Source organism: Mandrillus leucophaeus, unplaced genomic scaffold (assembly GCF_000951045.1).
Source record: "Mandrillus leucophaeus isolate KB7577 unplaced genomic scaffold, Mleu.le_1.0 Scaffold408, whole genome shotgun sequence".
Classification (NCBI taxonomy): Eukaryota; Metazoa; Chordata; class Mammalia; order Primates; family Cercopithecidae; genus Mandrillus; species Mandrillus leucophaeus.
This window is the reverse complement of record NW_012104343.1, coordinates 473,846-500,380: the sequence shown is the minus strand read 5'-3', so window position 1 is coordinate 500,380 and position 26,535 is coordinate 473,846. Positions and strand designations below refer to the sequence as shown.

General features: G+C 38.8%; 1 protein-coding gene across 3 annotated transcripts in view; it reads right to left on the bottom strand.

The window, feature by feature from the left end:
- ANKS1B (ankyrin repeat and sterile alpha motif domain containing 1B) overlaps nucleotides 1–26,529 on the bottom strand; it is a 1,315,261-nt gene extending 1,288,732 nt beyond the window's left edge. For all 3 annotated transcript variants that reach the window (XM_011992230.1, XM_011992227.1, XM_011992229.1), the window contains exon 1: nucleotides 25,957–26,529. In XM_011992230.1, coding sequence (XP_011847620.1) covers nucleotides 25,957–26,090 — 134 coding nt within the window. In that variant the 5' untranslated portion in view covers nucleotides 26,091–26,529. The remainder of the gene's footprint in view (nucleotides 1–25,956) is intronic.
- Nucleotides 26,530–26,535: the final 6 nt, after the last annotated feature.

Below are 26,535 nucleotides of genomic sequence, written 5' to 3'. Positions count from 1 at the left end.
ATCCAAATCATGTTCCATTAGCATGTGCCCTGTTCTGTATTTATTCACTCAACTAATCATCTCCTGAATGCCATATATGTTCTAGGCATAAAATAAAAACATTTGTACAGCACTTTAAAAGATAACTAACCAAAGTTTCAGACTTGAAGGAACTCAGTGTCTAGTGAGAAGGCAAACATGTAAACAAATAATTACATGGCAGTATACTAAGTGCTAAAAATTGATGCATGTACAAGGTGCCAGGGAAGTATCATAAAGAGAGATCAGGCAAAGCTTCCTTGAAGAGATGATTATGCCAGAGTTGAGTCTGGGAGGATGAGTAGGGCTTCACTGAGCACATAAGGGAAAGATGGACATTCTGGGAGAGACTGGGGCAGGCAACAGTGGAAAATCCATGATGCCTGCTGAAAACACCAAGTACATGAATTGAGTCTGGTTGGAGAATGCTGCTACAAAGAAGAACTGGTGAAAAAATGTGGCAGGTAGGAAGGAGCCAAACCACAAAAGGCCTCAAGTGATATGCCAAAGAGTATGGACTTTATTCATCAAGCAATGGCAAGCCATTGATTTTTCTTTTTTTTGGCGGTGGGGGGAGTAGGGGATTGAGACAGGGTCTCACTTTGTCACCCAGGCTGGAGTGCAGTGGCACAATCTCAGCTCACTGCAGCCTCAACCTCCTGGCCTCAAGTGATCCTCCCACCTCAGTCCCCCAAATAGCTGGGACTACGGGCATGCACCACCATGTCCAGCTAATTTTTTTGTATTGTTAGCAGAGACGGGGTTTCGCCATGTTGGCCAGTCTGGTCTGTAACTCCTAAACTCAAGCAATCCACCCTCCTCAGCCTCCCAAAGTGCCAGGATTACAGATGTAACCCACTGTGCCTAGCCTCCATTGATACATTTCTAAGTCAAAGAATAACAATGTTTATAATGACAGAGGGGGAATCGGGTTGGAAGGACTGTTATTGGAAGTGGTCATACTGAATGGACAGAAGTAGTAAGGGAAAACGTCAGGCATGGCTCTATAGTTTCTAGTTTAAATGATGCACCATCGTTCCTAACACAAATCATGCAAGTAGCAGAGTAGAGCAGAACTCTGGGCACAGACAATGAATGTTTTGCATTTCATACATCCACTGAGGAGGAGATGTTCAATAGGACACGGGGGATAACATGTCCAGAGTGCAGGAGAGAGAAATGAATTACAGCTACAGGTTTAGGGTAGATTTTGGAGAATAGTAATTTTTTAAAAACAAAGAACATGGCTTTTTTGCGGGGAGACAGAGTCTCGCTCTGTTGCCCAGGCTGGAGTGCAGTGGCATGGCGCGATCTTGGCTCACTGCAATCTCCACCTCCCGGATTCAAGCTCAAGTGATTCTCCTGCCTCAGCCTCCCGAGTAGCTGGGACTACAGGTGTGATTCTCCTGCCTCAGCCTCCTGAGTAGCTGGGACTACAGGTGTGGGCCACCACACCCAGCTAATTTTTCTTTTCTTTTTTTTTTTTTTTTTTTTTGTATTTTTAGTACAGACAGTTTCACCGTGTTAGCCAGGATGGTCTCGATCTCCTGACCTCGTGATCTGCCCGCCTCAGCCTCCCAAAGTGATGGGATTACAGGCATGAGCCACCACGCCTGGCCAAGAACATGCTTTTTAAAAGACATATAATTCATTTAGACTTCTTGCCCAACTTCAAGTGAAAAGATTACAAATTCAAAACTTTAAATTACTATCTATTGCATATATATTAAAATCTGACATTAAAAAATATGGAAAGATGTCAACAAATTTAATGAAAACAATAAACTTTACCAAAGACAAGTATTGTATATTTATTTGTCTATTACTTTGCTTAAGCAGTCTACTTGCTAATGTAAGGACATTTTCCTTACCTATAAGAGTAATGTATTTCCAAAATAATGTTTCCATGGCCAAGAAAAGCATGAAGCATGCTTCATCTTCTGAATAAACAAGTGTGTTTAATTTCCTGAGTAAACATTAGTCATAGTTGACACTGAACAGAGTCCAAATTCAAGGAAGGAGTTAAGAAATTTCTAAAACCCCAAGAGCAATATACCTCACCCAGAGAATCTAGTGAAGCGCTTATTATAAAGGACTAAAAGTCAATGTCATACCAAAATTTTAAATAACATCATGCATCCCTCTATTTAATAAATTATTTCAAAATCAGGTCACAATTGACAGACACACTATCTTGGGCAGACGGGAGAGAGTAGATAAGCAGGGAAAATTTCCTTTTCTCTACTGAAGCATGTCCACCAACTGTCATATCTGGAAAACAGCCAAAATGAGCACTTTATTTGCAAAAAGAACAGATTTATAATGTGAGCAAAATGTGTGCCATATAAATGAGGACTATAGAGAATTATTTTAAGATTCATATTTCTGTATGTTTAAAATGTTTCAAAGACGTAGATTAAAAGCACAAGTTCATCTATGTAAAAAGCTCTAAAAGCCAAAGGTAGCAACCCTTAAATCCCTATAGATAAGCTTTACCCTTTTCTTCTGGCCTGTGACCATCTATGTAAGGTAAGGTTTCCTTACAAACTTCTAAGACGATAATCTGGCCTCATAGGTATCTAACTGAATTAGCCACATAAATTACTCTGAGAAAACCACGGCCAAATCATGTCTCTTTCTCTTAACCTTTCTTTCCTTCTGCTCCCTAACCCTCTGTTTTCCCTTTAGTCACAGAGCATTTTCTAGTTTCCTGGCCACGGGGTTTGCCAGCCAAAGCTGACACAGCTGAGTTGCAGAGGGAACGCAGCTGAACTATCAAGGAAGGAAATCAGAGAGAAAAGAGGCAAGGAGCCTGGAAATGTTAACTAGAGGGGAAATAAGAAAATCCTGGACTGTGTCTGAATCTGTAGAAACTTGCAATTCTAGATTAATGTCCTCAATTCAGGTGTTGGTCCATAGTCAACTAAGGGTCTGCGAAAGTTTTCCAAATGGGTTCCTCGCTAATCTAAAATAAATACACATTAAAAATAGTAATAATGGTAGAGTCTGGATAACATTTATAGCCAATAACCAGGAAAAATGGAAGGATAGGCATTCATTTTGAGTGACTTTACTATTGGAAACTCCCAGGCAGTTACAGCATTGCTATTAACACCATTGTCACTTTGGATAAGGTGTCCAACTGCATCACACAGTATTTTGGTTCTTTAAAGAAGTGAGGGGCCAGGCATGATGGCTCTCACCTGTAATCCTAGCACTTTGAGAGGCCGAGGTGGACAGATCATCTGAGGTCAGGAGTTCAAGACCAGCCTGGCCAACATGGTGAAACTCCATCTCTACTAAAAATACCAAAAATTGGCCAGGCATTGTGACAGGCACCTGTAGTCTCAGCTACTCGGGAGACTGAAGCAGGAGAATCGCTTGAACCTGGGAGGCAGAGGTTGCAGTGAGCCGAGACTGTGCTACTGCACTCTAGCCTGGGCAACAGAGCGAGACTCCTTCTCAACAAAACAAAACAAAACAAATGAAGTGAGGGAATCTAAACAGAAAAGAGCAGGAAATGTAAGGTGGACAAAGCCTTCTGGTTTGAGTGTATTATCTTAAAAAGTTCACAAAATCGCTCAGGTAGTAAACATTTTTCCACATGCCTCTTTTCTAAGATTTTATACACTTTCTCCCCCTAGCCATGAGGTGGGGCTCAAGGAGACTCAGAAGCCCCTAGTTTATGCTACAAGATCCTATCTCCCTGCCTGCCCCCGATCCTCACTGCCTTGATTCCTGGTCTTTTCAAGGCCTGGCAGTTCAACATTTCCTTGATTCTATGAGAGACTTCTATAGTCATAAATTCCCATTTCCCTTTAAAGAAAAAGCAAGCCAGACCTCCAAGGAAGGATATCTTAAACATGGATCTTGCACCCTTTTCTACAGCTCCAGAGAAATGATAATACTACAGATTAGATTGCTGAGAAAATAGGTGTATCTATCCATCCCAAGAGTCAAGAGTTTTGGAGGGGTTTTGAGAGGTAGTCAAAGGTAGATGGGTACTCTGCATGTTTCCTTGTTCTGCTGATGAATGTCACGAAGTACAAAGTTTAAGAAGCATTTCTCTGGAAGCCCAAGGACAACATAAAAATAGAAAGCCAAGATACAAATACTTTGAAATACTGTGAAAAGGTCCTGCATTATTAGAGGCATTGATAAGAAAACAAGACGTTAGGAAAAGAGTAGAAATCATTATTTCTTTAGATCCCTAGATGTTTTCTTGTGTATTAAGTTTGACATTTTTAAAATCCAAGCTGGTTTCTTTTTTTTTTTTTTTTTAATTTTACTTTAAGTTCCGGGATATGTATGCAGAACGTGCAGGTTTGTTACGTAGGTATACGTGTGCCATGGTGGTTTGCTGCACCTATTGACCCGTCCTCTAAGTTCTCTCCCCTCACCCTCCCACCCCCAACAGGCCCTGGTGTGTGTTGTTCCCCTCCCTGTGTCCATGTGTTCTCATTGTTCAATTCCCACTTATGAGTGAGAACATGCAGTGTTTAGTTTTCCGTTCCTGTGTTAGTTTGCTGAGGATAACAGCTTCCAACTTCATCCATATCCCTGCAAAGGACATGATCTCATTCATTTTTATAGCTGCATAGTATTCCATGGTGCATATGTACCACATTTTCTTTATCCAGTCTATCATTGATGGGTATTTGGGTTGGTTCCATGATTTTGAGATTGTAAATAGTGCTGCAATAAACATACTTGTGCATGTGTCTTTATAGAATGATTTATATTCCTTTGGGTATATACCCAGTAATGGTATTGCTGGGTCAAATGGTATTTCTGGTTCTAGATCCTTGAGAAATCACCATACTGTCTTCAATAATGATTGAACTAATTTATATTTCCACCAACAGTGTAAAAGCTTCCTATTTCTCCACAGTCTCGCCAGCATCTATTGTCTCTTGACTTTTTAATAATCACCATTCTGACTGGCATGAGATGGTATTTCATTGTGGTTTTGATTTCCATTTCTCTAATGATCAGTGATGCTGAACTTTTTTACACGTTTGTTGGCCATGTAAATGTCTTCTTTTGAGAAGTGTCTGTTCATATCCTTTGCCCACTTTCTGATGGGGTTTTTTCTTATAAATTTGTTTAAGTTCCTTGTAAATTCTGGCTACTAGACCTTTGTCAGATGGGTAGATTGCAAAAATTTTCTCCCATTCTGTAGGCTGCCTGTTCACTCCGATTATAGGTTTTTTCATTGTGCAGAAACTCTTTTGCTTAATTAGATCCCATTTGTCAAGAGTTCTCATCTTAAGGTAGTAAAACTAAAATTCAGATCATCTTTCCATTGAGTTTGTTTTCCCAAACCTAGGGAAGGAGAGCAGGAACTGATAATAGTGCCTGCTGTTTATTTTTTCTTAAATGTGGCATGCAAAGCTGAATGATCTTTTAAAGTACAGAATATAACTGCAATGAATTATTTCTGCAATACTTCCAACTATTTTTCCCTTTTTTTTGCAAATAACGGTAGCATATTTTGGTTACAGCAAATGTTTACTAAAGAGCTTCCTGGACATTTCTTTGCTTAGATTTATTTGTAGGAATTATAGTTTCCTGATACTAATTTAAAGCTTGGGGAATCCCCAGTACAAATTACTTATTGTCCTGGTTCATTTGAAGCAATAATCATTTTTTTAAGACCTGTGCAGATGTGCCATAGTTTAAAATATACTTGTGTCAATTCCTAGACATATTTTTATAACATTTAAAAAATCATAGTGGGAATATCACATAACAAGAAAAACCTACTTGCTGAAATCCTTATCTCTATCAAATTCTGCAAACTCAACTTCCTCAGTGAATGACAGTTAATATCTCAGTTCTTTTATAACTCTTTTTCTGCATTATCATCATCTTACTAAAATTCTTGAGAATGCACTTTGCTGACAATTATGATAAAGAAAGACCTTCAGCTAAACAGAGCAAAAAATATATAAAGATTTTCTGTCTCTCATTCTGGAGGCCTACTACATGCCCACAACAATATACATGAAAAAAAAAAAGCCCATTAAAAAATGCAAAGTGCTGACCAGCCTATCAAATTATCATCATCTCTCCTCCAAAGTGCAAGAAGAAATAGTATCCAGGAGAACTGCCACACAGTGCTCATGCTTTGCTCATAATCTGATGTTACCTACAATTATTAATTGCTCAATTTTCTTCCAATATAAGGTACAACCAATGCTGACTTTGAAAGAGAGATTATCATTATCATCACTATAGATAAAAAGAAGAGCATTATGTTACTCTCCTCCTCCACTTTCTCTTCCACTCCCTATTCCTCTTTTCCTTCCTTCTTATTTCCCTTCTCTTCCTGAAAAATTCAGTTCCTACAGCTATTAAGTAACACAGAGAAAGGTAGGTGTCCACACCAGAGGAAAGACGGAAGGCACAGTGGAATGGTAGGAGGTGTGTCCATATTGGGGGAGGCCTAGTGTGGGGTACCATAGCCTAAGTGAGAGGGCATCCCCATGGATCGCTGGCATGATATGAGAGGGTTAGAACCCACGTAGGGTGAAGAGGGTACCCATGTGGTGTTGGCAGAGGGGGACACCCCAGCATGGGATGTCAGTATTCAAACAGAATGAGAGGGTATCCTTATGCAAGGGTGACTTCGTGCAGGGGGATTAGAGCCCAAGCAGGATGAAAAGATTATTCCCCTGTAGATGCAGACCAGCACAGAGAGTCAGATCTGCAAAGGGTGAAGAGGTGTCTCTGCAGAGCAACAGCCTAGTGTGGGGTGACAGAGCCTAAGAGGTAAAAGGGGGATATTAATGAAGGGAGGGGATGATAGTGGAGAGGAGATTGATAGCATATAAGAGTACTTATCAAGTAAGTATATACACAAAGACAACAGAAGCCAGACTGGAGAAGGATGAAGGAAGTTAACAATAAACTCATATTTATTTTTAATAACTATAGAGATGTAAATATGTGTACATAGTGTATGTGAATATATTCACTCCCTGGCTGAGAGGATCTGGGAGATATGACACTCCAAAAGCCATGAGCATACGAAATACCCAAATCTTAGCCTCTAATGGCCCACTTTCCAATAAAAGGAACAAGGCCACTTGGAGAAAAGGTTGATTCCAGGGCTAAGGCAGGAAAAGATGAGTCCTGGAACATTTTATGATGCCAAAAGCAAGGAAATGCTCAAAGAATGGTTCCAAAAAAAGTCAGCCTAAAAGGGATCCTACTGAGATAATTTAAGCATCAAAATTAATAATGACAGCAATGCATTATAACCTAGGCAATAAAATAGTAAACCATGAGTCCACACTGATATAAATAAATGAATAAAAGAAAGTTTGATGAGGAATGGGATACCTGCATAGTTTAAATGTACCTCCACACAAAATAGTTATTAAAGGGGGAAAAGGTAATTATATATATAGAAGCTTGACAACCACCATCATAAGCAAGTGATTAAAATGAACATTATCAGCAATGGGGCAGATCAAATCCCATGCCACATGACAGGATACAATGAAAAGAACAGAGCATCCCTCTGTGGCATTCCCACCAAAGGTGCACAACCTGGGCCAGGCACGGCAGCGCACGCCGGTAATCCCAGCACTTTGGGAGGCCGAAGTGGGCAGATCACTTGAGGTCGGGAGTTTGAGACCAGCCTGGTCAACATGGCGAAACCCCGTCTCTACTAAAAATACAAAAATCAGGTGCATATTTGTAGTCCCAGCGACTCAGGAGGTTAAGGCACAAGAATCGCTTGAACACGGGAGGCAGAGGTTGCAGTGAGCCAAAATTGCGCCACGGCACTCCAGCCTGGGCAACAAAGTGAGACTGCGTCTCCAAAAACAACCAAACATCAACAACAAAAAAAGTGCACAACCTGAATGTAATAATAAGAAACAGCAAGTAAACCCAAAGTGAGGGACACCTTATAAAATAACTGGCTTAGAGTCTTTGTGTCAAGATGACAAAAGTCAAAGAAAGACTGAGAAATTATTCACACTCAAGAAGACTAAGCAAGTATGACAACCAAATGCAGTACATGACTTTGAACTGGATCCCAATAAAGACATTATTGGGACAGTTGGCAAAACTTGAATGGGGTCTGAGGAATAAATGGCTGTAAAATGACAAAGTTGATTTTCTGATTTTAGTGACTGTATTGTGGTTATGTCGAAGAATGTCCTTGTCTGTAGGAAACACAAACTAAAGTACTCTGGGGTGATTAGGTTGACAACTTACTTGCAAATGGTTCAGGGAAAAAAAAGAGTTATTTAAACTATATTTCCAGATTTTCCATAATATGTGATTATTTCAAAATAAATGTTAATTTTAAAAATAAAAATATTTCACAGTATATAGTTCTACCTCCAAACATTAAAGAATTATCTGAACCTGACTCATGGTTGGATTTAGATCTGATGTATAATGGGAGATGGCAGCCAAATGCTGATGCTGGACTGCTCAAAAGAAAAAGTTAAATTTGTGAGTTTTTGTGCCCTAGTAAAATTAGATACTACTATATAGTTAACTATTATGTCATGTAAATGATTTTTGTAAGGGCCTAGAGACAACAGTCTATTTTCCAGCCTCCAAAGCACTACCACCATACTAAATGCACAGTGTACACCTCAAAATATTTGCACACCATAAAAATATGTCTCAAAATATTTTAATGCTTTTAAAAAGGAGAAAATAGTAATGATAGGCTTACCAGGAACCCATTAATCTCATGGATTACAGCACAGCACATACAACTTCCATGGAACACAATTTTTTTCTGTTCAAATTATCTTTGTAAGGAATGTACAAGATAGAAAACAAATACTAAATCTTTGGTGACCAGTACCACTCCTAAAAGCAAGAGGAAAAAAGCAATCCTCTGCCTCTAGGATCAGAGGAAGATTGGCCAAGTAGTATCACTCCCTATGGCCTGTCTTGGTGCCTATAGTTACACCATTAAAGATTTAGGTTAAGACAATGTAGATAAACAAATGACCTATTACAATGCAAATATTCCAGAGTTTCCCATTCAAATAAAGATACTCATGAAATATATAAAATTATGATTTATAATTATGAATAATGTATTGACTATTTAAATTATTTATTGCATAAATATTAATGCTTACTAACAATAAGTATTTTATTCCCTCCTATGTAATAGGTACTGTGATAGATATTTTACATAAATTATCTTTAACCATTCCAACTCTACAAGATAAACGTTATCACCTCCACTTTATAAATAAGGAAACTGAAGCCCAAAGAAGTTAAGTCACCTGCATAGCACCAAATGTCCTTTCAATGGCAGAGTCTACATTCAAACTCAAAACTCAGAGTTTTTCCATTATGGTCTTCTTTTTTCTTTTCTTAGAGATTACAGATTTTGTTTTCTTAGAGCAAGAGAGGTCTTGCTCTGTCACCCAGGCTGGAGAACAGTGGTATAATCATAGTCCACAGCAGCCTCAAACTCCTGGACTCAAGCAGTCCTTCCACCTCAGCCTCCCAAGTCACACGGATTACAGGTACAAGTCATTCCATTACATTCTGCGTCTTCTTTCACTATGTAATTTACTATTCTGAAAAATAGAGCCAGGCGCAGTGACGCACGCCTGTAATTCCAGCACTTTGGGAGGCTGAGGCGGGCGGATCACAAGGTCAGGAGATCGAGAATATCTTGGCCAACATGGTGAAATGTCGTCTCTACCAAAAATATAAAAATTAGCTGGGCGTGGTGGTGCGTGCCTGTACTCCCAGCTACTCTGGAGGCTGAGGCAGGAGAACTGCTTGAACCCAGGAAGCAGAGGTTGCAGTGAGCCAAGATCACACCACTGGGCGAGAACGGTAAAACTCTGTCTCAAAAAAAAAGAAAAAAGAAACATGGAGATCTATGGTATGAGGGAATAAAATGCCATATAGGAAAGCTTATCAGTACAGGATAAAACTAAATTATGAGACTTCTGAGTTTTGGGTAGAAGAAGCCAAAGAATGCCTTAGAACCATGAAAGGAAGAAAGGCTAAGCAAACGGAGAGAAGGGCACAGGAAGAGGGAGTGAGGAAGGTCGAAGGACAAACTGCCTGCTTCCCCAGTTTTTCTACACAGCTTAATACTAGAGTTGACAAAAGTCCCCGAATTAAATAATAAGCTCAGTAAAAAACAACAGGCTCAGATTTACTGGCTAACACGGTGAAACCCCATCTCTACTAAAAGTCCAAAAACCAGCCAGGCATGGTGGCAGGCGCCTGTAGTCCCAGCTACTCAGGAGGCTGAGGCAGGAGAATGGCGTGAACCTGGGAGGCGGAGCTTGCAGTGAGTAGAGATTGTGCCACTGCACTCCAGCCTGGGCGACATAGCGAGACTCTGTCTCAATAAATAAATAAATAAATAAAGGCTGTGGTGAACACTGTACTTTCCTTCTTTGTGTGAAAGGAATGAGGAGAAATAAATCCCACATACATGGTTTAGATGTTTGTCCCCTCCAAATCTCATATCGAAATGTGATTCCCAGTGTTGGAGGTGGGTTCTGGTGGGAGGTGCTTGGATCATGGGAGTGGATCCCTCATGAATGGCTTATCAGTATCCACTTGGTGATGAGTGAGTTCTCACTCCAAATTTACATGAAATCTGGTTGTTTAAAAGTGTGTGGCACCTCCCTGCTCTCTCTTGCTCCCAGTCTCACCATTTTATACACAGACTCCCCTTTGCCTTCTGCCATGACTGGAAGCTTCCTGAGGCCTCACCTGAAGCAGACGCCAGCACCATGCTTCCAGTACAGCCTGCAGAACCCTGAGCCAATTTAACCTCTTTTCTTTATAAATTATCTAGCCTCAGGTATTTCTTTATAGCAACACAAGAACTAACACATTCATCCATCTGGAGACATGAGATGGACAAGTTATTAAAATACCTTTGAAGACAACAGAAATTAGACAATATCAAGCATCCAAAACTTTGGGGGTAAAAAATTCCACACTGGGTTTTTGTGGGGGTTGTTTTGGTTCAGGTTTTTTTTTTTTCTTTTTGCCCAGGCTGGAGTACAGTGGCATGATCATAGCTCACTATAGACTTGAACTCCTGGGCTCAAGCAATGCTTCTATCTCATCCCCCTGAGTAGCTAGGGCTACCACACCCAACTAATTTATTTATTTATTTTCTGTAGAAACAGGGCCTTACTATGTTGCCCAGCCTGGTCTTGAACTCCTCGGCTCAAGCAATCCTCCCACCTCAGCCTCCCAAAGTGCTGGGATTACAGGTGTGAGCCAACACACGTGGACTAACCCTGTAGTACAGTGAAAATAACTGACAAGGGCATATTTTTGAAATTTCTTTAGGTGATTTGCTTTACCACTCAATTCAGTTTACTGTTCATGTGCTATCAAGAAACAAATTCAAAGCAAAATACTGCCAGTAATATGAAAATGATAAGCACACAAAAATAATTGAGAACTATGTAGGAACTAAATATTACTACATAATTTTGTAGAAAAAGTACTTTCTATTTACATGTTGGAAATATATTGGTATATTCATATTTTAACATAGGATATGCATTGATTCCTATGGCACTAGGAAGCAATACAGCACAATTGAAAGACATCTGGGATCAGAAACACCTGAATTTGTTTCTTCAATCTGCATGAGTGCTGATTATAAAACTACTAACTTTGTAACTCTGGGCAAGTTATTCAATTTTTCTGACCTTTTAATCCATAAATAAAAATGGGGTTAATAATAAAGATATTGCAAGACTTGTAAAGATTGAAGAATGTAATTTTATGTAAAAAAAGTGATCTGTGTGATAATGTTTATAACATTACTTATAATAATAAAGTCAAAAATCATCCAAGTATCTATCATTAAGAAAATATAAACTAACAACAGTATACACACCAGATTACTGGTTCTCAAATGTTAGTGCACTTAAGAATGTTCTAGGGGATTGTAAAATGCGTATTTCCAGGCCTTACACTAAGAAATTCTTAGAATATTCAGAAATCCGGGGTGGGATCAGGAAATAACACGTTTAACAAACAACCATAGGTGCTTCTGATGGAGGACATCTACAAAAAGTATGCAGGATATGGAATACGATGATGCCATTAAAAACAACTATGAAGACTTTGAAATAACATTGAAAAAGTATATGATATACCCTTAAGTGAAAAATTCAGGATCAAAACTTGTATGCTTTATCTGATAACTACATTAAACATGCTTAAGAAAAAAGTTGTTTTTAGCAATAGGATTAAAGGTAATTTTTGATCTTTTACTCCAATTTTTAAACAGTCATGCTATTATTATAAATGAATCACTAACACATTAAAATTGAAAAAAAATGGATCCTCATGGCCTTCAGGAGTATGCTCAAACTCCTTAGGGCAACACACAAGGTCCTTCTATCTCCAGACTTAACTCTTGTCCATGCTCCATATCAAACTACTTATAATACCCCAAGTTATATTCTACATTTTCATGCACTATTATGAATATACTGTTCCTTCTCCCTGAAATGCCCTTTCTCCAACTTGTCTGGAAAATTCCTACTCATCCCACAAGATTCAAGCACTACCTCCTCTCTGCAGTTTCCCCTGAATACTCCTCCAAGTCAAATTCTGGGTGCCTCCTTCTTGCTCCCAGTATTCCTACAGCATTGTTTGGCATTTCCATTGCTCCATATATCATCCTTTATTTTACCTTTTTGCTGATAGATCTAGCCCATTATTCTGCTAGTACCTGGGGTAGGTAGAGATTATCTCATTCAGTTTTAGAATCCACAAGGTACTCAGCAAATACTTGTTAAAATAAGTAATGACCTTTTCTTTGTTATCACTGTTCTTAGTTACCAGTTCTCTAAAAAATCCTGAGTGCCCTGCTGGTTAGTTGGATAATACATGCCTCAATGATTAATGAGCTTTGTCTAATACACACACACACACACACACACACACACACACACACGCAGCATAAAACAAACCCATGAAAAATTTTTAAGAAACAGTTTAACCATTGTTTGTAATTCTTCACATTCTCTGCTTATGTCTTCAAAGTTTCTAGCAACCTTCAGGATGACAGACCACTCTGGTCAATAGCCAAAGCAGGCTAACAGGAATAACTCTGCTCTGGGCTCCTCCATTGCTGGAGTTTACCCAGCCAAAGAACGTCCCTGCAGAATTCTTGCTGCTTCCCCCAAACACACTCCCACTCACTGCCATCTCCACACTAGCAGTAAAATATCTATATAAAACAGAGATAATTCTGTAAGTAAATAGAGCAGTTTTTTAGTATATTCAAAACACTAGGTACTATATTTAGCATATTTGTGTAATACATAAAACATCTCAAATGTAGATTACTAACTAGAGGTACCAAACAAGAACCTAAAGTGACTAATAGTAATTCAGGCCAAAAGAAAAAAAAAAAGAAAAATCAATGTGGAAGAATGCTAATTGAGATCCAGGTATCAAAACTTCAAATGCTTCCCATGTACCATAAAACGTAAGTTTTAGGAATAACCTGGATGCTGAAGCCAACTTGCAACACAATTTTTTAAAAAAGAAAAATAAAATACATTTTTTAACATTTGAATATCAAGCCACATTAGGCATTAACGCCGTGACACAACTTTGTTACATATCTCTGTCACCTGTGATATAATAAATGTGTACAGAAATACTTTGTTTTATTGCACACTTCACAGATACTGTATTTTTTTAAAAATTGAAGATTTATGGGAACCATATGTCTAACAAGTCTGACAGTACCATTTTTCCAATTAGGCCAATGTGCTCAGTTCATGCCTCTGTGTCACATTTTGGTAATTCTCACAATATTTCAAACTGTTTCATTATTTTTATATCTGCTATGATGATCTGTGAACTGAATAATGCTGTGTGTGTTCTCACCACTCCACCAACTGGCCATTCTATCTCTCTCCTTCTCCTCGGGCCTCCCTATTCCCTCGGATACAACAATATTAAAATTAGGCCGACGAATAACCCTTCACTGACCTATAAGTGTTCAAGTGAAAGGAAGAGTCACACATTTCTCACTTTAAATGAAAAGCTAGAAATGAATAAACTTAGTGAGGAAAGCACGTTAAAAGTCGAGACAGACTGAAAGCTAGGCCTCTTATGCCTAACAGTTAGCCAAGCTGCAAATGCAAAGGAAAAGTTCATGAAGGAAATGAAAAGTGCTACTCCAGTGAACACATGAATGATAAGAAAGCCAAAGAGCCTTATTGCTGATATGGAGAAAGTTTGAGTGGTCTGGATAGAAGATCAAAACAGCCACACAACATTCCCTTAAGGCAAAGCCTAACACAGAGCAAGGCCCTAACTCTTCAATTCTATCAGAGCTGACCGGAGCTGGGGAAGCTGCAGAAGAAAAATCTGAAGGTAGCAGAGGTTCAGGGGGTTTAAGGAACAAAGCCATCTCCATAACATAAAATGGCAAGGTGAAGCAGTTAAGCGCTGATGCAGAAGCTGCAGCAAGTTATCCAGAAGATCTAGCTAAGATAATTGATAAAGGTGACTACACTAAACAACAAAATTTCAGTGTAGATGAAACAGCTTTCTATTGGAAGAAGATGCCATCTAGGACTTTCATAGCTAAAGAGAAATCACTGCCTGGCTTCAAAGCTTCAAAGGACAGGCTCCCTTGTTAGGGGTTAATGTAGCTGGTGACTTTAACTTGAAACCAATTCTTACTTACCATTCCAAAAATCCTAGGGCCCTTAAAAATGATGCTAAATCTACTCTGCCTGTGCTCTACAAGTGGAACAACAAAGTCTGCATGACAGCACATCTGTCTGTAGCATGGTTTACTGAATGTTTTAAGCCCACTGTTGAGACCTACCACTCACAGAAAAGAAGATTCCTTTCAAAATATTATGGCTCAGTGGCAGTGCACCGAGTCACACAAGAGCTCTGATGGAGATGTACAAGAGACTAATGTTTCCGTGCCTGCTAACACAACATCCATTCTGTAGCCCAGAGACTGAGGAGTAATTTTGGCTTTGAAGTCTTCTAAATGAAGAAATACATTTTGTAAGGTTGTAGCTGCCATACCTAGTGGCAGCTATAGAACCACTAAGAACATCTGCAGGCCAGGTACAGTGGCTTATGCCTGTAATCCCAACACTTTGGGAGGCCAAGGTTGAAGGATCACTTGAGCCCAGGAGTTCAAGACCAGTCTGGGCAACATAGGGAAACTCTGTCTCTACAAAAAAATTTAAAATTATCCAGGCATGGTAGCACATGCCTGTGGTCCCAGCTACTCAGGGGGATGAAAGGAAAGAATCACTGAGCCTGGGAGGTCAAGGCTGCAGTGAGCACAGTGATCATGTCACTGCACTTCAGGCCTGGGTGACAGAGTGAGACCCTATCACAAATAAATAAATAAAACATTTGTGATTCATGGGAGGAGGTCAACATTAACAGGAGTTTTGGAAGAAGTTGATTCTAACCCTTATGAATGACTTTGAGGGGTTCATGATTTCAGTGGAGAAAGGAATTGCAGATGTGGTGGAAACAGCAAGTGAAATAGAAGTGGAGCCTGAAAATTGGACTGACTGACAACAATCTCATGATAAAATTTGAACAGATGAGGAGTTGCTTCTTATGGACGAGCAAAGAAAGTTGCATGAGTGGAATCAACTCCTGGTGAAGACACTACTAGTGAAGACACTGTGAACATTGCTGAAATGTCAACAAAAGATTTAGAACACGATATAAATAAAGCAGTAGCAAGGCTTAAGAGGAGTAACTCCAGTGACCCCAATTTTGAAAGTCCTACCATGGGTAAAATGCTATCAAACGGCATCTCATGCTACGGAAACATCTTTTGTGAAAGAAACAGTCAACTAATGTGAAACTTCATTATTGTCTCATTTAAGAAATTGCCACAGCCATCCCAACCTTCAGCAACCACCATTCTAATCAGTCAGCAGCCAACAACACTGAGACAAGACCTTCTACCAGCAAAAGGATTACAACTTGCTGAAGGCTCAAATGATCATTAGCATTTTTAGCAATGAAGTATTTTTTAATTACGTACATTGTTTTGTTAGACATAATGCTGTTGTACACTTAACAGAGTACAGTATAGTGTAAACATAACTTTTATATGCACTGGAAAACCAAAAATTTTGTATGACTCACTTTATTGCAGTGGTCTGAAAACAAATCTACAATATGTCTGAGCTATGCCTGTACATCTAAGTAATAACTTCTGATATAGGCAAATACTATATGTTTATATCTAAAACGGGTTTATATAATCCAACAAAAAATTCTAGCGACTAAATGAGTAGCAAAAAGAAAAGACTTTTCTATCACCAGTCATATACTCTCTCATTTCTTATGTCTCCAGTCAAATCCCTTCCCTTTCGGCCTTTAAGAAGGAAGAATTAGCCAGGCATGGTGGTTCACAGCTATAATCCCAGAACTTTGGGAAGCCAAGTCAGGAGGATGGCTTGATCCCAGGAGTTTGAGACCAACCCAGGAGTTCAAGAACAGTCAAAGCAGGAGGATCACGTGAGCTCTCAACAACACACCCCAACAGACAGGGTTTCCCTATGTTGCCCAAGTTGGTCTTGAACTCCTAGGTTCAAGTGATCCTCCTACTGTGGCCTCCCAAAGAGCTGGGATTATGGGCATGAGCCACTGTGCCTGTCCCACAAACGTTCTTAATGGTGTCTAGCATGGTGAATCCTTTCTAGAAGGTTTTCAATTTACTTTGTCCAGATCCATCAGAAGAATCACTACATATGACAGGAGTTTGAGGAACAGTGAGGCCCTGTCCTTACAAAAAAAATGAAAAAATTTGCTGGGCGTGGTGGCACGTGCTGGTAGTCCCAGCTACTTGGAGTCTGAGGCATGAGGATCACTTAACCCTGGGGAGCAATGAGGCTGCAGTAAGCTGTGATCACACGGCTGCACCCCAGCCTGGGTGACAGAGTGAAAACTTGTCTGCAAAAAAAAGGAAGAATTGCCACCTGTATCCAACATTCTCTTACAAGCCTGGCAAAATCCCCTCCATTTGTTCTGCCAGAAGAGGTCGATGGTTTTACTATTTTGGCCTAATGTTTTGTTGCCACTTTAAATGAAAATATGAACAGAGTTTTCTTTCTAAAAGCTTTACCAATCAATTACAACTTCACTATGAATTAACTGTCAAGTCCCACAAACACTTTTTGGTGGTAAAGAAAGGAAAGAAAAGGCACTGGGCCCATGAGGTTAGAGGATAAATTAACACTGATGTATAAGCATTCCCTTTCCTCTGCAGCCTCACCAGCATCTATTGACTTTTGACTTTTAAATAACAGCCATTCTGACTGGGTGAGATGCTGTCTCACTGTGGTTTTGATTTGCACTTCCCTGATAACTAGTGATGCTGAGCATTTTTTATATGTTTGTTGGTCACTTGTATGTCTTTAGAAATGTCTGTTCATGTACTTTACTCATTTTTTAATAGAGTTACTTGTTTTTTGCTTGTTGACTTGTAAACAAGTTCCCTATAGATTCTGGATATTAGGCCTTTGTCAGATACATAGATTATAAATATCTTCTCCCATTCTGTAGGTTGTCTGTCACTGTGGAAAGCAGTACAGAGATTTCTCAAAGAACTTAAAATTGCTACCATTCGACCCAGAAATCCCACTGCCGTGTATATACCCAAAAGAAAATGAACCATTCTACCAAAAAGACACATGCACTCATGCTCATTGCTGTGCTATGCACAGTAGCAAAGACATGGAATCAACCTAGATGCCCATCAACGGTAGACTGGACAAAGAAAATGTGGTACATATACACTGTGGAATACTATGTAGCCATAAAAAAGAATGAATCCATGTCCTCTGCAGCAACAGCTCCTCCAATGGAGCTGGAGGCCATAATTCTAAGTAAATTAACACAGGAACAGAAGACCAAATACCACATGTTCTCACTTATAAGTGGGAGCTAAATATAAAGCATATATGGACAAAAATAAGGGAACGATAGACACAGTGGACTACTAGAGGGTGGAAGGGGGGTAGGCTACAAAACAGCCTATTAGGTACTATGCTCACTACCTAGGTGATGGGATTCATGCTCCAAACCTCAGTGTCATGCAATATTTCCATGTAACTAATCTACACACATACTTCCTGTATCTAAAATCTGTTGAAATTCTTTTTTTAAATATTGAGATAGGCTGGAATCTAGAGATGATGCCAGCTGGCACAAAAACTGGAGCCAGGGTGAACTTGTAGTAATTAGAAAAAAAGGCTTTTTTTTCTGAGACGTGATTGAGGGTTAAGGGGAATGTGGTGTGGGAAACAGAAACAGGAAAGGAGGTTGGCTGTTCATGCTCACATCCATCAATCAAGATTTGATCCAATTTGATCAAAGAATGGTAACAAGTCTAAGAAGTTTGTTTCAGTTCACTTAACTAGAAGTAATTAACCACTTCAAATAAAGCTACTCTCATAACACAACAGAATCCAAGTAACTACTGCACAGCTTAATCAAAGTTCCATTTCACAACTAGATCCATGAAGACATGTCGTTTAATAAGGAAGCATGATTCATAAGAATCAGATTCAGAGATGAACACTCTGGACAGTGCAGGAGAAGAAACAGAGTGTTTTAGTCTATTTTGTGTTCCTATAAGAGAGTACCTGAGACTGGGTAATTTACAAACAATGTATGTTTTTGTGATTCACATTTCTGGATGCTGGGAAGTAAAAGAGCATGGTGCTAGCATTTGCTCAGCATTTGGTGAGGACCTTCTTATTGCATTATCCCATGGCAGAAGGCAGAACGGCAAGCAAGCATGGGAAACAGAAAGAGGAAATTGGGCTGAACTGATTCTTTTGTGAGGAGCGTCCCATGATAACTAACCCACTCCCACAATAATGGCATTAATCCATTCATACGTGCAGAGCCCTAATCACCTCTAAAGGGTCTCACCTGTTTGTTTTTGTTTTTATTTTGAGTAGGGTCTCACTCTGTCACCTAGGCTGCAGTTCAGGGGCATAATCATTGCTCACTGCAGCCTCAAACTCCTAGGCTCAAGCAATCCTCCCCACCAAGCCTCTCAAGTAGTTGGGGCTACAGATGTGCAATTCCACTCCTGGTTGTTTTGTTTTGTTTTGTTTTTTATAGAGACAGAGTCTCACTATGTTACCTAGGCTATTCTTGAACCCTTGGCCTCAAGTGACACTCCCGCCTCAGCCTCCCAAAGCCTGCAATTACAGGTGTGAGCCACCATGTCCAGACAGATCCCATCTCTTCATACTGTCACAGTGACAAATAAATTTCAACATGAGTTTTGGAGACAACATTCAAATCATAGCACTGTGGAAAACATAATTTATTATTTGGTCATATTTTTTGATCCATCTTCAAAAATCAATTAAAAGCCTCACCCAGATTTAACACAAAGGTAAAATTTATTTGATATCCTACTGACACTAAAGAAGAAAAGTAGACTCCAAGAAAAGTTTCTAGATCTGTATTACACAAGAAAATTCAATGAGTTTTCAACTGGCATTGTGCCTCTGCTTGCCTGTAAGGCTTACATAACCATGTCCTCACACGCATGAGAAAGAACTGGAAGATAGAGGAGTCTTCTTTGTAAATTCCTTTTTCAAATATAAAATATTCTCCCATATCAACAGATGATGAGTAATAAAAACTCACTGTATTTTAATTAACATCATTCTGCAATATGTCCAAAATGGAAACTAAAGACACTCTAAAATGCATTAAGTGTTAAATATCTTCAGGTTCCATAGGTTGAAATTAGTCTTTTCTAACCTTTGTCTGGCATTATAGTCAGCTTCCATTTCTAGTTAAATACTCAGAAATAATGTCTATCACAGGCTTCTGATCAAATTTTCCAAAATTACCTCAAAATTATTTCCTTATGTAACTGAACTAATCAAATTGTTTACTGTCACCTGAAAGATTAACTTGCTAAAGTCAGTAGAGGCACTAATAAATATTGTATGCTTCTGCCTTAATGTCAGTGAAGACTTGCATCAGCCTTTGTCATCTGTAAGAAATCACTGTCACACAAGAAACTGCAAAGGATGGACAGGTTGAGTAGTAGTCACTGGCTGGTTGCCCTAGTTCACTGCTACACATCACCCTCAGTGTTTTGAAAAGGGAGCTGAAAACCCTGCTCAGTGAAGAAAGAGGTCAATACCAAAATTCGCTCTCCTTTCGCCTTACTCCCCATCATGCAGCTGGCACTGTTCACTCTGGCAGATACAGCTCCCTGAACATAATGGTGCAATCACCACTTCAAACATCATTACTATCTAAAATAGATAACCCACTTGCAACTTGACTATTTTTATAGATATAACGTTTTCATGGAGCTTAACTGCTCTATTTGTGATTTATTCCATTTAACCAATGCAGTTTCCCTGAAAGTGAGTTTCTTATATCAGAGTCCCAATAACCACAATTGCCCAAATAGTTGTGAAAATTACAGTACTTCCTAGTTGTCTGTTATCTCCTTGTACTCATCACCAAAACGTCATGAGCTGAATCCTAAATCTGAAAAATTATAAGCTCTCTTGTTTTTATGTCTTTGGTGACCAGAAGATTGTTTTGCCCCACTTCTTACCAATCTACTTTTTCATATGGGGATCTTAAGAACTGTATTATTTATTTCTGACAAGAATTTAGTAAATACCTCTTATATAAAACTAAACACTTCGAGGCATTAAGAAAATCAAATAAATTGAGGCATTAATAAACTTTTCACTATATTAAAATACAAATAATTCTCAATCCGATACTCAGCAAAAAATTAATTTAATAAACATTTTACATGGAAATTAGTTTTGTTTAGAATAAAAGGTAGTTGTGCCAAAGGAAGAGAGTTTTTTTTTTAAGATTTTGCAGCTGTCTCATAAAAGATATGTTAAATAAACTGAAATTTCACATAAAATGTGGAGGAAGAAAAGGAGGGAGGCAACTCAATTTTAGTGCTCTGATGAGCTCAGATTTCTTTTAAGGATGAAAGAGGGTAGTAAGAGGTATAACTGCAAGTAAACACAAAAAAGAAATATATACTTGTCCAGGAAAAACACTAATGTCCTTTTAAGCTAAGTTTAAAAAACAGAAAGGAGGTGTAATAGTTCACTAATTTAACCTTAAGTTCTGACAGAGTAAAAGGAAAACTCTGGGTAGTTTTAAACTACAAGAGAATTTTCTATGATATCTAACAATGCCAAGAATCTAATTCTTCCCAGCTTTTATTTTGCTTCTATTTTCCCTATTGAGAACCATTTTCAAATCAGAAGGGATAAACAAATAATTTCAGGAGATTACTGAAGGTCCAAACAGAGACCAAAAAGGACAGTAAGCTGCTTTAAATAAGTATGCACATCCAGACCCAGAAGAATTAGATGCAAGAGGGTAGAAGGAATTTTCGCCAATACTAGGAATTACCAATGACTCACTGCCAGAAACAAGCCATAATAAAGTAGACTGATTTTGATGGAATTTAAAGGGATAGATCAAAGGAATGCCATACACTTAAACACAGTGTGAATTTAGAAAGGCAGTAGATAAAATAACTCACAATATTCTCACAGGAACAATGGAGAGAAATAGCTGATTGTCTATTACGTGGCTTCAATTCTGGTAGAAATACCATGAGTAAAGATTGCTACTTTAAAATTTATACTAAGTTGAAGAGAGGTGCTTTGGGGATATAGCACAGTGTGTTGAATTTAGGTTATAGAAAACATGCTTATTAAATCTCTGGATGATACAGAGGAGAGAAGTTAATATGCTGAAAGACAGATTGAAGAGTCAGAAAGAAGAAAAAAAAAGAGTCAAAAAGATCTAGAGAAATTACAAACACAACCTAAAACAAATCAGATAAAATGGAATGGGAATAATTTAAGCTCAACCAACACTTTTAAAAGTACCAGAAAGGGGAATCATGGCTTCACAGGTTATTGAAAAAACAATACCAGGAAATTGTAATTGACTATATGTTCAACTTGAGCCAACACCATTACATGGCCCAGAAAATCTTGACCTGTAGGTAGGTCTTAGATCAATAATAAAGAGATAATAATTTCATTGTATCATGTTGTAATAGCTGCTATTTTATTTTAATTACATAATACATATTCATTACAGAACACTGGAAAATGCAAATAAGGAAAAGGAAAATAAAGCCCACCCACAACTCCACCACTCAAAGATGAATACTATCTTCATTTTGGCATCTTACCATTCCAGACTTCTTAAGCACATTGTAAATGTTCACACAAACTTATTTGTCCTTGCAAAAATAAGATCATACTATAAATGCTTCTTGTAACCTGTTGTCCTTGGGTTTTTTATTCAGCCATAATGTTCTACTCTGGTCAAGGGACATCTACTGCATTTTGTTAATTTCTAGTCACCATATTTTAAGAGGGTCATTGCAAAATTTGAGAATATATAAAGAAGGAAAAAGACAGTAGTGAAAAGTATGAAAACCAAGTTCTTAACACCTATGCTCTCTTGCCATATAAAAGGTCAATACAGATGATAGCTCTTCCATGAAAAATACTTACAAGAAAACAGAAATACATGCACCCAAACAACTATCCTGGCAGATGAATTAGACTACTTTATATTGACCCGTACAGCCAATCTACTACTAATTGCTGAAAGTCACAGGGAAGTGGATTTTAGCTCAATGACAAGAAAAATTTTAAAATAATTACAGCTGTCAAAAATAGAATGGATCTAGTCGTTGGAAGGTCTAACAGGGCTGGAATAACTAACAGGTAAGAGATGTTACAGAGAAAATTTCTGCACTAGGTGAGAAGTTGGAAGAAAGGTCCCTCCCTATATGAAGATTCTATGATTCTAATGAGAAATTTACTGCCCGTCCAATATGAAGCAAATCTTTAGTCATTAAGGCCTTAAAGAATAGAGTCAAGCACTTTAGAGGTGCATGAAAAATATTAACACTAACGATGAACACCTATATGCTAAATGTTTTGCATTCATTACTTTATACTTCATTTAATCCTTTTATAACAACCTTATATGATAGGTACTATTATTACTATTTCCACTCTTACAGAGTAGTGAGGCTTAGAGAGGTTTTTTAATTTATTCAATGTCATTCTTACTTTTGCTGAAAATTGCAGTGCCACCCAAAAGCATACCGAATTCCCCATTATACAGTTACTGCTCAAAGGATAATTTCTTATTATCAGGAGGTAACAAGTAATCAGAAGCATCTTCAGAAAAGTTCTTGTCTAGTGAACCCTCAAAGGGCAGTTGTGAGATTTTTTTAATTAGAAAAAAAATCAAAATTTAAGGAATTTCAAATTATTCTTTGTAGCAAAAAATGTTCAGATTGGACTGTCTAAATTGGCCATATACCTTTAAACTTTTGTGAATAAAACAGATTCAATGAATGAGACTTAAAACGTGGTAAAGCAAATCTGAATCACACATTTTCAAATCTTTGCCATTATTAATTATGTGACCATGGGCAAGTCCTTAATCTTATCTTTTTATTCCTTCATCTGTGAAATGAGAATGAACCTACTAAGGCTGACATAAGAATTGAATGAGATGACACATGTAAGCACTTAGCATAGGGTCTGACACCATTATTACACAACCCAAGTAATAAAGCAAGTGGAGAAAAAGTGCCAAACATATTCTACAACTCATTCTAAAACATTAAGAAATTTCAAAGTGTCATTATGTTTGATAAGCGGCCACATTTTCCATTATCCTGCCAATAAATTTCTGATGACAATCATTTTTGAAATAAAGCGACAACTAAATAAAATGTGCCTTCTTAGGAATGTCATTTTATGCAAATGATCGCCCAAATACTACAATTTCAACTCTCATTTTCTTCAGACACCATTCATTCAGTGTAAGATGGATAAAAGCAAGTTTAAAATTATTGGTTTTGTTTGTGATTTTTACAACTTGGTTCGAAGTACTCTAATAAACACATGTTGTTTACTTTTGTTTTCTATGTGCAATCTTTGTTGAAGAGTTACTGCTGCTATCTTTGACAACACTAGCAAAAGAGAAAACCTCTCATTCAAGATATACACTCTGGGTCACTATTTTGATACTTTAGTGTTCACTAACATTAAATACTTGGTATTTTATCCCTAAAACTTGACATCTATTCTTTAAAAAAAAAAAAAAAAAATCACAGCTGGGAAAGGAGTATTTAAGGGATGTTTGCTTTTGAGTTTTGTCACAAAGAGTGTTTTTAAAATATGATTTATCACAATAAAATTAACTGAAGTTCTCACTGTTCTCAAAGAATTCCTCATGTTTTCCCAAAAAAAAATGTTTATTTTGAGAAACCTCTTTCAGCATACCAGTTTCTAGACATAATCATTTTTATAACTGATAGATCCACTGGCAAATATTTTTATTTTACCTGTAACTTAAAACTGTAAAGAGATAAAATGCTTTTATATAAACTACATGTGACTACAGGCAATTATTAGAGCTGCAATCTGAAATACGTACACATTGTCTGCCTGTGTTTGAAACTGAAGATTATTTAACAAGGGAGTACACACAAGTCATCTCTATGACCTATTGAAAAAATGTCCTATAAATATTCATTCTTCTGACATAAACTATCATTCCAATAAAATGTCACTGTCAACGAGTATCTAGAATAACATATGGGGCTTTTTAAAATCCCATCAACTACTTTTCAACTAAATTTATTTCACTGTAATAGAAACTTTTCATTTTCCCTTTTAACTAGTCCTATAATTAATTGCGCTGTCTGACCACCACGACCTATGAGAACTTGCGTAAAGAACGCAATGTCATCACCCAAAAGTTTCTATTAAGCACTTGTCAAGGGTACCATGGAACAGTTTTTAAAAAACCAGGGAAATAGCTTGGGTTTTTTAAAATTTTTACAAACATAATTGGGTTATCCAAGAAATGTTTTAAGGCGAAGATATGAATGACAATTGATGACTCCAAAAATATCCAGGATGAATTGGATAGCCACGATTTTATAAACTAAAGAGCTTCACTTGAATTGTATCTAGTGAATACTCTCCAGGCTTCCGCCCTCCCAGTTGATTTCATTTGTCCATCAATACAACTTTCAATAGTTTCTCAAGTATGCAAATCAACCCCGCTATTTCCAAAGGACTGCTGAACGAAGACCTTGACATTTTTTAAAATGTCATCTTAGAAAGATTCTCCAAGCAATACCAGTCTCACCTACATCTTCACATTAAAAGGCCTCTACTATATTCCATACACACTATCCCAATCCCGACCTGGCATCCTTCATCCTGAGCTATAATAACCAAGTTTCACTCAGCTATGTCCAGGTAACTGAAAGTACTGCTGGGGCTGCCTAACCTGCCTCATCAAGTTTTACACACACCCTGTACTGAAGACATCTCAGCAGAAAGAAGGTTCACTCACTTCATTTTGTGGGATCATAACCCACGGCACAGCAAACGCCTTCTGCAAGAGAAGGTAGGAGCCACGGAAGGCTGTGGCTTTTGCAGGGTAATTGCATGCACGCAAGAGCTTCTCTGACAATTTCATTTAACTAGACAAAAAAGGCTGGGTTCAAAGCTGCAAATATATAATAAACGTTGACGGAAAGCGGGCGGAACGTCGATTTTCTTCAAGCAACACTAGTACATGTACAAGTTCTGCACCACGGCTCAGAGGAAAAGTAGCTTACTGACGCATTGATGGAAGGCTATTTTAAAATTACTCAAAGAATCTAAGGCATCAATCTGACTGGGAGGCTCATACCTCCTCTCCATACACGCAGTCTGTTTTCCTATCTAATTTAAGAATGAATCGCTGGCAGCCACCAGGTGCAATAACCGTGAGGAGGAGGACGTATATCCATCACAATGCATAATGAGGTGTGCCAACCCCGGAGCTCGTGCCCGTCCTTACCTTAGCAGATTAGACAGGGGCAGGGGTCCGGATCCACCGCCCAGGATCCCTCCTTTCCTGCCAGACAGGAGTTTCTCCACCAGAGCCACATTTCCAGTGCGAGCAGCTTCCAGCAGCTCCTGGTCCTTCCCCATAGTCTCTCACCGACTCCCCCACAGAGTCCTTACCCCCCTCGGGTCCTCCTCCCCACCCACCCCCACTCCCCAAAATCCAGGGCCCTCCTCGCCCCACCCTAAAATAATGCAAGAGCTTCAGCACGGAGAGCTCCCTGCAGCCCCAGGCAGGGAGCACCACTCTCTCCTCCTCTTCGGGGCGCAGCTTTTACAATGGGGATCAGACCATGTCTTGAAAGAGGGGCTGGCCGAGCTGGGAGCCGCGACGCGCCCCCACAGCCACTCCCCTGTATTCCCGAGGCCTCGTTCCCGCGGGTGGGGCGTGAGGGGGTGGGGACTCAGGGGTGCTTTTGAGGAGCGGGAGGAGGGTGGTGAGGACTGAGGTCGGAGGAGGAAGAGGAGGCAGCAGAGACAGTCCTCGCTGGAGCGGGAGCGCAGGAAACACCCGCGGCGGCGGCAGCGGCCC